We start from the raw sequence: 12572 nt of genomic DNA on the forward strand, positions 1-12572 counted from the left end.
CCAAAAGCCATTATATATCTGCTCTGTTCTTTGCAGGCAGAAACCAGGCCTGCTCCCTTCCCAGGAGCTGTGAACCAGGCCCTGAGTTCAACAGCGGAAAGGATACAGGAGACCAGACTTTTTAAACGCTGCGATGTTGTCGTCCCGGGTGAAGCCTTCCCCAGCTCCTCCTTCGATATAATCCCAAGTTGACTTGGACAGCCGCTCCCGCGCGTGGGCCTCAAAGTCTGTCAGACACACCACGGACATTTCCGCACCTTCAAAGGAGAAACCAAAACCAAACAACCAAACCCAGTAAGAATAATTCAGAGGGAGAGGACAGGGTAAAGGGGGCTACAGCACGAAGCTGTTTGGATTCATGATTAACCCTCTGTGTTCTTATTTTTATTTTAGAGAGAGGAAGAGGGAGAGAGAGATTTTTACCACACTTCTACTGGTTTCTTCTATATACTTCCCTGTGAAGCAGACATAAAGTTCTCTCTCTCTCTCTCTCTCTCTCTCTCTCTCTCTCTCTCTCTCTCTCTCTCCCCCTCTCTCTCTGCACTTGAAGAGAATGAGACAGTTAATGATTACAGAGCAAGGCCCAGCATCCTGCCTTCTGGTAGCCTTTACAGATAGATGTTCTCCAATATCAATCTCACGGTGCACAGCCAAATAGTTGGCTCACTGAAGTACTTGTTACATGGCATTTAAGAGAACTTCCTAGGGTGAAAGTACAATTATGATGCATTTTTTCTTTTCATAGCATGTGTAGAGCTCAGTAGAGTACTGAGCCCACTGTTTTCCGTAGAGGTAAGGCTGATAGTTGAAGAGAATGACAACCTTGTTCAAAGCTTTCCCTGAGTTTGGGAGGCAGACTTAGCTCTATATGTTTTTATGTATTTCAGTTTGGTCCATACAAGACTTGAAGGCACCAGATATTAAAGGGACGACCCAGGTCATCTAATGGTTTGCTTGTGTTCCCATTTTCTTTGATCTACATTCAAATAAAGAAGAGGAAAGGATAAAAGTCTCTTGCGAATTAATAACTGTAGCTCATTCAATTTGTTTAGGCTTTTTGCCTCCTGGTAAACAACAGTGAGGTACAACTAGTATACCCGTGATAAGAAAGCTGACATCTGAGAACAAGGACACCCAGTGGTATCTGGTGCTTACTATCTGTGGTTCAAATAATTTTGCCTGACTGAGGAAAGGGGCAAGGACGTGGATGAGGGCTGGAAAGAATCTCAAGGCAGACCTTGCTTTCGCGATATTGCCATTTAATCTAATGCAGTTAGATAACAAGTTATTTTCCTTTGAAGATTTCATATGACTTGTATGATTCATATGATCCATGTTGGGGTCTTTTTAGGAATTCTGGGTATTTTCAGTCACCTGGGAATCCAACCTGTATTTTAAAAGCATTCTTTCCATGGGAAAATGGGTGCTGCGTTCTAAATACAAGGCTTCCGAGTAGAGTTTTGGGACTCAGTTTTGTTGTCATGTTGTGAATTGTGTGCTGTCTGTCGGGTGTGGAGACCATGCAAGGCATGCTGGGAAACAGGGGCCTGAATGCTCACTTGGTGTTTTTAAAGGTTGGGAATTTTCTTATTCTACTGAGCAGTGGAATAATTTGATTACACAAAGACAGCAAGATGGCTCCTTAGTAATAATAATGACAATAAAATTGCAACCATTTATTGAGCGCTGTGTAAATTGTTTTATGTGCATTCATGTTCCAACCCTTATGATAACCCCCAAGCACAATTATTATGCGCTGTACTGCACAGATGGGAAACCTACAGGTCAGGGAGATTAAAATACTTTGCCCACCTTTGCACATTGAGTAACGTGATCTGACTCCCACGGCCAAGCTCTTAAGCATCATGAGAAGAAGCAAACCTGTGCAACCAAGTGTGGCTTATGGAGAGCGTTGGCATTTAAAATGCACAGCTTTGCTCCCTTCCATCAACAAAACCAAAATCCAATCAGAAAGTTGAAAGGTTTCAGCATTTAGCTGGTCATAAACAAGGACACATTTAAATCCACCTACAGAGCACTCGTCTAATCAGTGTTCCATTTGATGATCACAATAACCCGGCCGCGGCCATGCCACTGTTTTCCTCTGCCTACGACCAGAAAGCAGTGGTCAAGGCATCAAGTCCCTCCCTGAGGGCAGGGCCTGCACCTTGCAGATTTTCAGAACCCTTTCAAGTGAACAGATTTTGACCCATGCTCCCTCCTAAGGGTCAGTATGCTACCAGGTGGTTCTAAGACTTGACTAAACGTAACGTCTTCAGTCTGGAGCGTCTTTGAAGGGAAGCCTTCCTTGGTTGTCCTCAGTGTCCTGTCAACATGACCCCTTTTTGCCACCTTGTAAGTTCCCAGTTAGCAGCCACAATGCCTCACACAGTCTCTGTCCTCTGTCCTCGCCCCACCTGCCACCTCATCTCCTTCCCAGTTCTAAGCCCACAGGAGACACCCAACCACAAACCTGACTTTGGGGTCCTCCAGGGCTCACGAAACTGGTGTCTAGAGGCAGCCACTCAAAGCCTGGCTCACGGTTGAGATGTGGCAAGAAACAGCAAGTCACAGCCCACAGTCCCGCGAGTGCAGAAGAAGTTCAAGGCTAAAAGTTAACCTTTTAATGGGAACAATATTCAGCTTTGGAAGTAAATGAGCAACTAGGCCAGAGCAAGGTTAATTTGGAAACGAACTTTTTGTGCTTTGCAAAGTTACCTCAAATGTCACTGAAGTTCGTTACAAAAGGAAACTTCAAAATAAAAGAGTTACTTATTTGCTTCCAAACCTGTATTTCCCCAGTTGGTCCATGATGATTAGAAGGAGAGTGTGGGTGATTTCAACTGGAGAATTAAAAAGCCCCCATGATGTCAAGGAAAGCTTGTCTGGGGAGGAGGGGATGGGAGGGTGAGGAGCAGCCACCTCCTGGGAGCTCCCGGGCTGAGAGCCGAGGGACCCAGTCAGGAGGGTCCGAGGGGTGTGCTGTGTAGGGCTCTCCTGGCCCGACAGAGATTAATTTTAAATTAGTATTTTGGATTTCTAAATACCCAGAAGTGAAGTTGCTGGGTCATACGGCAGTTCTATTTTTAATTTTTTGCTTTCACAGAGGCTGCACCAATCTGCATTCCCACCAGCAGTGCACCAGGGTTCCCTTTTCTCCCCATCCTCACTCACAATTGTTGATTTAATGATGATATCCATTCTGACAGGTGTGAGGTGATATCTCATTACGTTTTTAATTAGCTTTTCTCTGATGATTAGTGAGGCTGACCCTCTTTTCATATGTCTATTGGCCATATGTATGTCCTCTCTGGAAAAGTGTCTATGCAGGTCTTCTGCTTATTTTTTTAAAATAGGACTGTGGGTTTTTTGTGTGTATTTTTTGGGTATTAAGTTGTATGAATTCCTTACATAGTGTGGATATTAACCCCTTATGAGATGTATTATTAGTGAATATCTTCTCTCATTCAGTAGGTTGTCTTTTTGTTTTGTTGATGGTTTCCAGTATTGTACAAAAACTTTTCAGTTTGATGTAGTTCAATTTGTTCCTTTGTTTCCCTTGGGGAGATATATCCAAAAAATATTGCTAATTGCCTATGTTTTCCTCTAGGAGTTTTATGGTTTCAGGTTTTCCATTTAGTCTATAATCCATTTTGAGTTTATTTTTTGTACTAGAGGCCCGGTGCATGAAATTCATGCACTGGGGGGGTGGGCAAGTCCCTCAGCCCAGCCTGCACCCTCTCCAATCTGGGACCCCTCGGGGGATGTCCGACTGCCCTGTGGGATCAGGCCTAAACTGGTAGTCGGATATCCCTCTCATAATCTGGGACCGCTGGCTCCTAACCACTTGCCTGCCTGCCTGCCTGATTGTCCCTAACCGCTCCCCTGCTGGCCTGATTGATGCCTAACTGCTCCCCTGATGGCATGATTGACACCTAACTTCTCCCCTGCCGGCCCTATTGCCCCCAACTGGCCTCCTCTGCTGGCCTGATCACCCCCAACTGCCCTCCCCTGCCGGCCGTCTTGTGGCGGCCATCTTGTGACAATGTGGGGGCGGCCATCTTGTGAAGACGTGGGACAGCCATCTGTGACATGAGGGCGTGAGGGTCTATTTGCATATTATCTCTTTATTATATAGGATAGTATGATGTAAGAAAGTGGTCTAGTTTCATTGTTCGGCATGTGACTGTCCAGTTTTCCCAAGACCATTTATTGAATAGACTGTCTGTATCCCACTGTATATTTTTGCCTTCTTTGTCATAAATTGACCATATAGGCATGGATTTATTTCTGGGCTCTCTATTCTATTCCATTGATCTATGTATCTGTTTTTATGCCAGGACCATGCTGTTTTGCTATTATCACCTTGTAGCATACTTTGATATCAGGCAGCAAGATATCTCCAACTTGATTCTTCTTTCTCGAGATTGCTTTGGCTATTCGGGGTCTTTTGGAACCACTAATATTTTTGAATGTAGGCAGAAGACTGAGAAAAGCAAACACAAGAGTGCATGTGAAAAAACTTTCCCCAAGAACGGTCCTGTGGGATTCACCAAAGGTCACACTAGTTAATGCCTAATGTGTTCAGGTCCTTCCCTCTGTGCTTCAGTCCCAGCTCTTGCCACACATCTTCAGTATCGCAACAACTAGCATTTTTTAAATGCTTACACTATGCCTGGCACATTGCATGCATAATTTCACTCGATCCTCACAACACCCATGTGCGTAGACATTATTTCCCCCCATTTTCAAAAGAGAAAATGAAATTAATGAACTTGCCCAAGCCTTTTGTCAGTAATGAGCAGAGCTGGGATTAGAACCTAGCCTGTGGCCACCATCAGTGGCCTGTGGAAACTGAAGGCTACTCCAAGGACATGGCATGGGATATGCCTGTGTTTTAGAATCTGTACTTGGAAAGATGAACAACTCTGAGCTGATTTGTTATACCTCGCCTTCTCACTCCGTCTTTGCTTGGAGAGTAACTGCTTTTTGCTGCTTTGCCACTAGATGACAGTATTACCTTAGACATGCTTTCACACTGGCCATAATCTGGGGCTGGGAAATCCCTTTTCCCAGCAATTTCCACCCTCCACAGTGAGCCTCTAAGGCCAGCTCTCAGGTCACCTGGCTGTTTGCTGTGACCCGATGCAGACGTTTCAGAGCCATTGTCCAGACCTGGGCCCCATCCCTCCCTTCCAGGAGACACTGCAGTGCGGCATGAAGAACACAGACACGGGAACATTAACGCCCGAGCTCAGACCTGCAGCCCTGACTGACTCACACGTGCTCCTCAATTTCTCTGCCCCAGTTTTCTAACAACGTCTCCCGCATGTTAATGAGCAGTAAAAGAGTCAATCTTTATAACGTGCTGGCGGCAGAACCGAGGGAGTTCTCGTTTTAGATTCTCAAGTTTGAACTAATTCCCATCCTGGGGACCTTTTGAATCTGACCCCTGCACTGAGCTAGGGAACATCCTGTCTTCCACGGTGACACACGTGAATGTCAGCCTTCACTGCTTTAGCCCAAGTGAGTGACTCTCAATGAGGCACAGTGGGCACAGGCGGATGGGGTCTTGCAGCATCAGAATGGGTTCACGATGGGCCCAACCTCGGAGCTGATACTGGGCTCCATGAAGCAACCCCAGCAGGCCTGGTGGATGCTGCAGGATGAGGCTGTAAGGAGATGCTGGTCTTGTTCAGGTGGGCCTGGGGTACCTGTCGAACAACGCGCCTGCTTAATTCGGGTGAAGAGAAATGACGGGTCAATCCGGGGCAGCCAAGGCCCAGCTGTGGAGAGAGCAAATGTGGTTCCACAAGCAGAAAGGAATGACCCAACCCTCCACGATGGAGGACACGAGACCCTCGTGGTCCCTGCTGTGCCGCCGGGTCATCCATCTTGCTTGAGCTAATTTGGATGAGCTTTGGACTTTGAGGTGTGTGCTAAAGCCTATCAGGTTAAAAACCTCCCTGACCCCTTGGAGCAGGTTAATATTAACTGTGGGTTGTTGAAATTGGAAGCCAAACCAGCCATGGATGGGGCTAAGTCAAACCAAGGGGCAGTTGGCATCTTTCTGCAGCCATTTGAAGGAGCTAGGAGCTCAAAGTTGTGGGTGAGCCATGGACGAGGCAACAGCCACTGGGAGGGATGGGAGTCGCCTGAAGAAGAAAATGTCCTTGTTTTTTCTTCCAGTCAGTGCCCTCCGCTCCAAAGCTGTGCTCACTATTCTGATGCCATCACCATGGATTAGTGTTGGTTGTTCTAGAACTTTACATTATTAGGATCAATCAAGTGATTATTTAGGTATGCGCATCTTCTTTCACTCAACAAAATGCTTTTGAGATTCATCTATATCGTTGCTTGCTTGAAGTACTTTACTCTTTTTTGTTGCTTAGTATTATTGTATTAATATAACACATTTGTTGATCCGTTCCCCTGTTGGTTGGCATTATTAGGCTTGTTTCCAGTTTGGGGAGTGATTATGAATGGAACGGCTAAGAACATTCTTCCTGTGAACATGTTTTCATTTCCCTTGGGAGGTGCCCAGGAGTAAAATAGCTTTGCAGCAGAGTCGGTGTTCTGTTTATTCCTCCATCGCCATTTATCCCCCCAATACCCTCTTCCATCTTCCCTCCTCCCCCGCACACTATTGTCCATGTCCATGGCAGAGAAGAAAAACTTCTCCAAAGTAGCATTGGAGAAAAAGCTCTCCAAAATGGTTGTACGATTGTGTTTGTTTATTTATTTTTTAAAATTTAAATTGATTTTTAGAGAGAAAAAGGACAGGAAGAAAGGGGGGGGGAGGGAGAGAGCTAGAGAGAGAAAGATATATATATATATATATATATATATATATATATATATATATATATATATATAATATATATATATATTTGTTGTTCCACTTATTTATGCATTCATGGGTTAACTCTTGTATGTGCCCTGACTGGAGATCGAACCCACAACCTTGGCATATGGCTAGGGTGTGGTTGAACCATTTTACATTCCCACCCCCAGAGTCTGAAAGTTTCAGTTATTTCACTTCACTTATGTTTCATTCTCTTAGCTCATGGTCACTACTTAGGACAGTTCTAAGAACCATATATTGGTTCTTACAAACAGATTTCTGAGGGTTCTGTCCCCAGGAGATGCTTCCTACTTGAATACACTTGATAGGAAAAGGGCTTCCACGCCTTGGCACCTTAGATCCAGCATGGAAAATCAGGAAGATGCTCAAGGGCAGTGGTTCTCAACCTTTCTAATGCCGCGACCCTTTAATACAGTTCCTCATGTTGTGGTGACCCCCAACCATAAAATTATTTTCGTTGCTACTTCATAACTGTAATTTTGCTACTGTTATAAATCATAATGTAAATATCTGTGTTTTCCGATGGTCTTAGGTGACCCTGCTAGCGGTTCTCAACCTGTGGGTCACGACCCACAGGTTGAGAACCACTGCTGTAGAGCCTAAGACCATTGGAAAACACAGATATTTACATTACAATGTAATAGAGCCGCTGCTGTAGAGCCTAAGACCATCGGAAAACAGATATTTACATTACGATTCATTAACAGTAGCAAAATTACAGTTATGAAGTAGCAACGAAAATAATTTTATGGTTGGGGATCACCACAACATGAGGAACTGTTTTAAAGGGTCGCGGCATTAGAAAGGTTGAGAACCACTGCTCAAGGGGCAATGAGGGAGGAAGAAGGTACAGCTCAACACACCATGCAGGACCAAACCCAACAACCAATTACATGACAAGCATTCAAGCCAGATCACCCTCACATCCACGAGTGGCTGTGTAACAAGTCACTGTCCCATCCCTGAGTAATCAGAGAATTTATTTGCAGTCTATTAGCTAATCATTCCCACACTGAGCACAGATCTTAACTAAATTCCCCAAGTGACATTTAAGTCTCTGTTCTCCATTATGAAACAGTTGATGAATTGCCATGCTCAGATCCTGCCAGGAGAGCTTAATTTCATTTGTTTAAGATTGCAGCTGATTTCTGAGATCCCTACAACAAGATATGAGGTAAATATCATAAGCTGTGATGTAAATGCTGTAGAAGATGCGGATTTTGTAGGCAAGATAACGACACTGCACGCCCGCTGCACAGAATTGAGCCAGTCACATCACTTCTCTTCGGGTCACTCAAAACCAGAGTGGGAACAATAATTCCCATTTCTATCCACCTACCTGCTGGAGTGGGAGTGATTCAAACGAGACGCAGCTGCATGGAATCGTGGCTCCCCACATCCAACCAAGAGCTCGACTGTGTGACTTATCTACTTCAGATCGGAGTTTCCACCCCTGTGAAGTGGAGATAACAGATGAATACCTTACAAGGTAGTTTTGAGAATTAGGTAATACATGTAAGCATTTATCACAGTGGGTGCCCAGTAAATGAGGCCTCAAGACTAAGCAGGCGACTTGTTTGAATTATTCAAGTGTACGTACCATCAGATACATGGCAGTGTTCTCCACAAGTGGCAGATTCACTCTGCTGACAGCCAACCTTTGTTGAATTAGGCAGCATGTCCTGCTGATTAAAGCTCACAGAGTGACAGCAACAGATCGTGGGCTGTGATTTGTAACCCAGTTTCAGCCTCCCAGGTGTCCCTGGTCCTCCAGTCATAAGGATTCACTCCTCTCTTCAATATCATGTAGCAAATAAACTGGCTCTAGCCCTGGTACCGTGGGAAATTTCTGTCCCTCGCCTCTGCGTTCCCATGGATCCTCAGAGGACCAACATTGCCTTTGGTGCTTCCTGAGTTCCTGCTTCTGCTAAATCCTTGATCTCCATGGTGTCTGGCCTCCTGTAGTTTTCCTTTTTTCATTCCTCATTGACCAAAATGTAGAACACGTCCCTGTGTCTCTTCCATCAAGGTTAGTTCCTTTGATCCCTTACCACATCCAAACAATCAGTGTGTTCTGTTATCTTTTTTATCGGAATACAAGGTTTTATTCTAGTGTCCACCTGTATTTCTGCTCCTTTATTTTCCTAATCTTCTTGTATAGAGTGGCTTCTGATATTCTTATTCTCTTAAATTTACACTTAATTAGTTTATGCGAGTGCAAGCTGTGACCAATTATCTGCTCTAGCCTGTTCCTGTGTGAATATATACATACAAAAACACAGTTTAAAAAATCGTACACTACAATGTTTTCACCTTTATTTTACAGCTATGACATTATATTGATTTTTATACTAATGGTCATTGATAGGTTGTATTATCTATGAGTTTGATTTTAGGAGGATAAAGGGGACAAACACTTGATAAAAATTATAAAGAGAGGGTGCTGGGTCTGACGGTATTAAGAACCAGTGCTGTGGGTGCCGAGGGGTGAATCAGAGCAGCATCTCTCCATCCCAATGGCTTCTGTTTTTGCTGCAACCACTCTCGCTAGAGCAGGGGGTGGAATTCGAACCCTGCAGTCCAGAGCGAGCTCCGAGCTCCGGGTGGGACCCCCCTGTGGTGAGAACCAAGTATTCGCACGCCAGCCGCTTCGCCCTCTTTCCACTAGGTGCCAGCAGCAGCCCGGGAGACTGGATGGCTGTGCTGTGCTTCTCTGGGATTTTCTGAAAACAGCACAAGGACAGCTGCTCCAGCTTCAAGCACACTGCAGTCCTGGCTGCTGATCGCCTCCTGATCGCTTGGTTCCCTACCTGTCTGTTTTCAGAACAACAACAGGGTGTCCAGCGAGATCCAGGTCATTACCATGAGAGGGATCCCAGCTCCTGCGCCGGGGAACTCGCTGACCCACCCACGCACCCACCCTCCCACGCACAGACCAATCTGCTGGAGACTGAGCATAAATGTCTACCTTTCATTAAACATGTCATCACTGCCTTCACTCAGTCTTGAGAGCACCTGCACCAAGCCAGGGCCTGGAGCTCAGCCACGGGAAACAGTGAACCTCTGATTCCTTCTGGAAAACTGTCCTCAACCTTAAGTACATCATGTTTTCAGGAAGAGATTCCTAGCTTCATGCATCCACGTCAGGTAGCAGTCCCGGGGTGATCCTGGATGGCCAGGGAACTGGACTAACTGTGGCGGCACTGAGGGTTAAAGGGTCCTGGAGGACAGGCGGATTCTCGGCTGGGTCTGCTGCTGCTCTGCCTGTACCCACCAGGGGAACACCCAGGCGGGTGCGATGTTCTCTCCCCGACTCCTGAAGTTCTCTGTATCTGGTACAGGAGAGAAAGGACTCATTTATCAAGCTCTCTTGCTCTCTAGGCTGGATAGCTCCTTGCTTCCTTATTTTCCAACTATAACTTCTGGAGGGCTCATGGATACAGGATGTCACACACAAAAAGCCCATCTTCACTGTAACAAAAATTAATGGGTAGGTATTTCCATCTCTGAGTTTTGAGCAGTTGTTTTTTATTTTCCTGGATGCCACCTGCCTGTCCTGGGGCCTGCTAGGTAGGCAGTGAGGCTGGGTGGCAGGTGGTCAGACCCGAGGGTTCATGTGCAGAGCCAAGCAAGCCGGTGGCCACCGGAACCCCAGCCTCAGGAGGCTGAGCCACACATGCAACTCGCCTCCAGCCTGCACTGGCACCTTTGGTCTCTACTTCGTGACGGGCCGGCCTTGTTTCCATGTCTGCTTCCTCCTTTCTCCCAGCCCCTGGTCCACAACACCTTGCTCAAGTAAGTCTGTTTGTCCCAGGTGACCTCTTGCACATGTCTTATGGCGTGTTCTCTGAACTTGTTTGTAAAATCTTTCCTTCTTCCTAGTGTTGCTTCTGGTCTGTGTTTTCTCCTCCTCTGAGTCTGTTTGTGGAGCCTTCTCTCACGTTTTGCTCCACGAAGTCTTGGCTGCAGGCAGCAGTGAAGTGGAGGAGGGCTTCCTAGGAATTCCCAGTCTCGCTGACTCGCTAAAGCAGGCTCTGCATTGACAAAGATCAGCTGACTTCCCAGGTCTCTTGATATTACAATCCTAGCTTGAGGTTCCTCCTCCTCTGCCATTGGACAGAACTTCAGTAGAAACCTCTGAGCAGCACTGGCCCAGCGGAACAGGGCCTATTGGGCCTGCTGCTCTCACGGAGCCTTAGGCCAGAAGCACAAATGAGCATTTGGTGCTCACAAATGGTCTGCTTCACCAAGAGACTTCACAGATGTGGGGCTCAAAGCCTCGATCATAACCAAGTGTCGGGGGCTGAGGCTCTGTTCCTATAAATTCCATAGAGACTTGGACCATGTGGGAAGGTTACAGCCATTGTCAACAGCCAACAGAATCCTCTCCCTGCTACTTCCTAGCCTTGGCAAGCTACCCAGCTTCTTTGAGTCTTGATTTCTGCATCTTCAATAGAAGAATAATTGTTTGTATCTTAGAAGGACTTTAATGAGGACTAAAGAGGACAAAGTGTACAGATAATCTCATACAGCATCTGGTATACGAAAGGTCTTCAGTGGTGGCTGCCTGTTTTTCCCTAGTTGGATATCACACTGCATTGGGTGCCTCATGCTCCCAACCTTTCCTACTAGTAAATGTTCTCTTCTCTCTTCGCATCAATGCCTATCTAAGCGGGGTTCTGTTGCCTCACCGCTGTTCCTAGAACTGATGAAGCCATTCAGGCTAAGTTGAAATTCAATAAGCATTACTATCACATTATTTTATCAGACACGGTGGGCTGCACACAAGTTCACCCTTCACCCCCTCTCCAATTTCTTTCTTGCTAGTAGAGCGCTGATTTTTTTCAGCTGTCCATTGTCTTCCACATAGCCATGTGTCTATGCCCAGCTCGGACACTGATGGAAAGAGCCCCATAGGTTTGAAAGCTGGCGCTGCCAAAGAACCAAGACTCCCAAACATGCAGGTGAGAGCTTGGGCTCTAGAGCCAGGCTGGCTGCATTTGAATTCTCCCTCTCTCTGTTCCTGGGTGGACGGTCTTGGTCAGATTACTGGACCCCTCTGTGCTTCAATTTCCTCATCTGCAGAATGGCTATAATAAGAGCAGTTACCTTAACAGGTTATAAAGATTAAGTAAGTGAAAAAATGTGGGTATGAGTTATGAGTGGCTGGCACTAAGTTGAAGAGCAATGAACATTAGCTATCGTTCTAGAAAACAAAAAAGCCTCTAGGCCCGAGGGAGGCAATAATTCTACCGTCAAAGTGACCAGATCAGTGAGAGTTGAACCTTTTAAACGCTGAAAGTCGCCCTTAACTTTGTTTACAAAGATTTTTCCAAAAGAGATGTCTGTAATCATTGTTTCTACTTCCTCCGACTTTTCCTTCCACTTGGCTGTTCACACTAACCATGCTTCATCTGGCTACAGGGCTGGAGAAGTGGCTCAGAATTGTGTTGATATGAGAGGAAAGAGTCAACTAAACCGAGGACAGTGAGATCAGCATCGCAAGGGGGTGGGGTTAATCTCCCCTCCGCATCCCTTTCTGCTTCCCCTTTTTCTGTTGCACATCTGTGCTGTTCTGTCATCTATATATTCCTTATAGATGCACTGTGAGCTCATCTCTGAATCCCTGTGGCACCCACATCACTGCCTGGAGCAGAATAGTCTCTGCTGAGCAAATGATGGAGAACTTTTCCTTAAGGAGCCATTA

The 12572-nt window shown here is 45.8% G+C and overlaps 2 protein-coding genes across 4 annotated transcripts in view; one reads left to right on the top strand and one right to left on the bottom strand.

Moving 5' to 3' along the window:
* ZNF697 (zinc finger protein 697) overlaps positions 1–170 on the top strand; it is a 58066-nt gene extending 57896 nt beyond the window's left edge. Inside the window, exon 4 of the mRNA XM_079761478.1 lies at positions 37–170. The gene's annotated coding sequence lies outside the window, so the exon portion shown is untranslated. The remainder of the gene's footprint in view (positions 1–36) is intronic.
* HAO2 (hydroxyacid oxidase 2) overlaps positions 1–12572 on the bottom strand; it is a 98003-nt gene that overhangs the window by 8961 nt on the left and 76470 nt on the right. The window contains exons 3-4 of one of the 3 annotated variants that reach the window (XM_079761488.1): positions 8205–8318; positions 119–257 (exon numbers count right to left, since the gene is read on the bottom strand). In XM_079761488.1, the coding sequence (XP_079617614.1) occupies positions 119–249 (131 nt within the window). In that variant the 5' untranslated portion in view covers positions 250–257; positions 8205–8318. Of the gene's footprint in view, positions 1–118; positions 415–8204; positions 9218–12572 lie in introns of those variants that run through there. The other 2 variants (XM_079761487.1, XM_079761486.1) reach the window with 2 other exon arrangements.

This window comes from Cnephaeus nilssonii (genome assembly GCF_951640355.1).
Source record: "Cnephaeus nilssonii genome assembly, chromosome: 21".
Lineage (NCBI taxonomy): Eukaryota > Metazoa > Chordata > Mammalia > Chiroptera > Vespertilionidae > Cnephaeus > Cnephaeus nilssonii.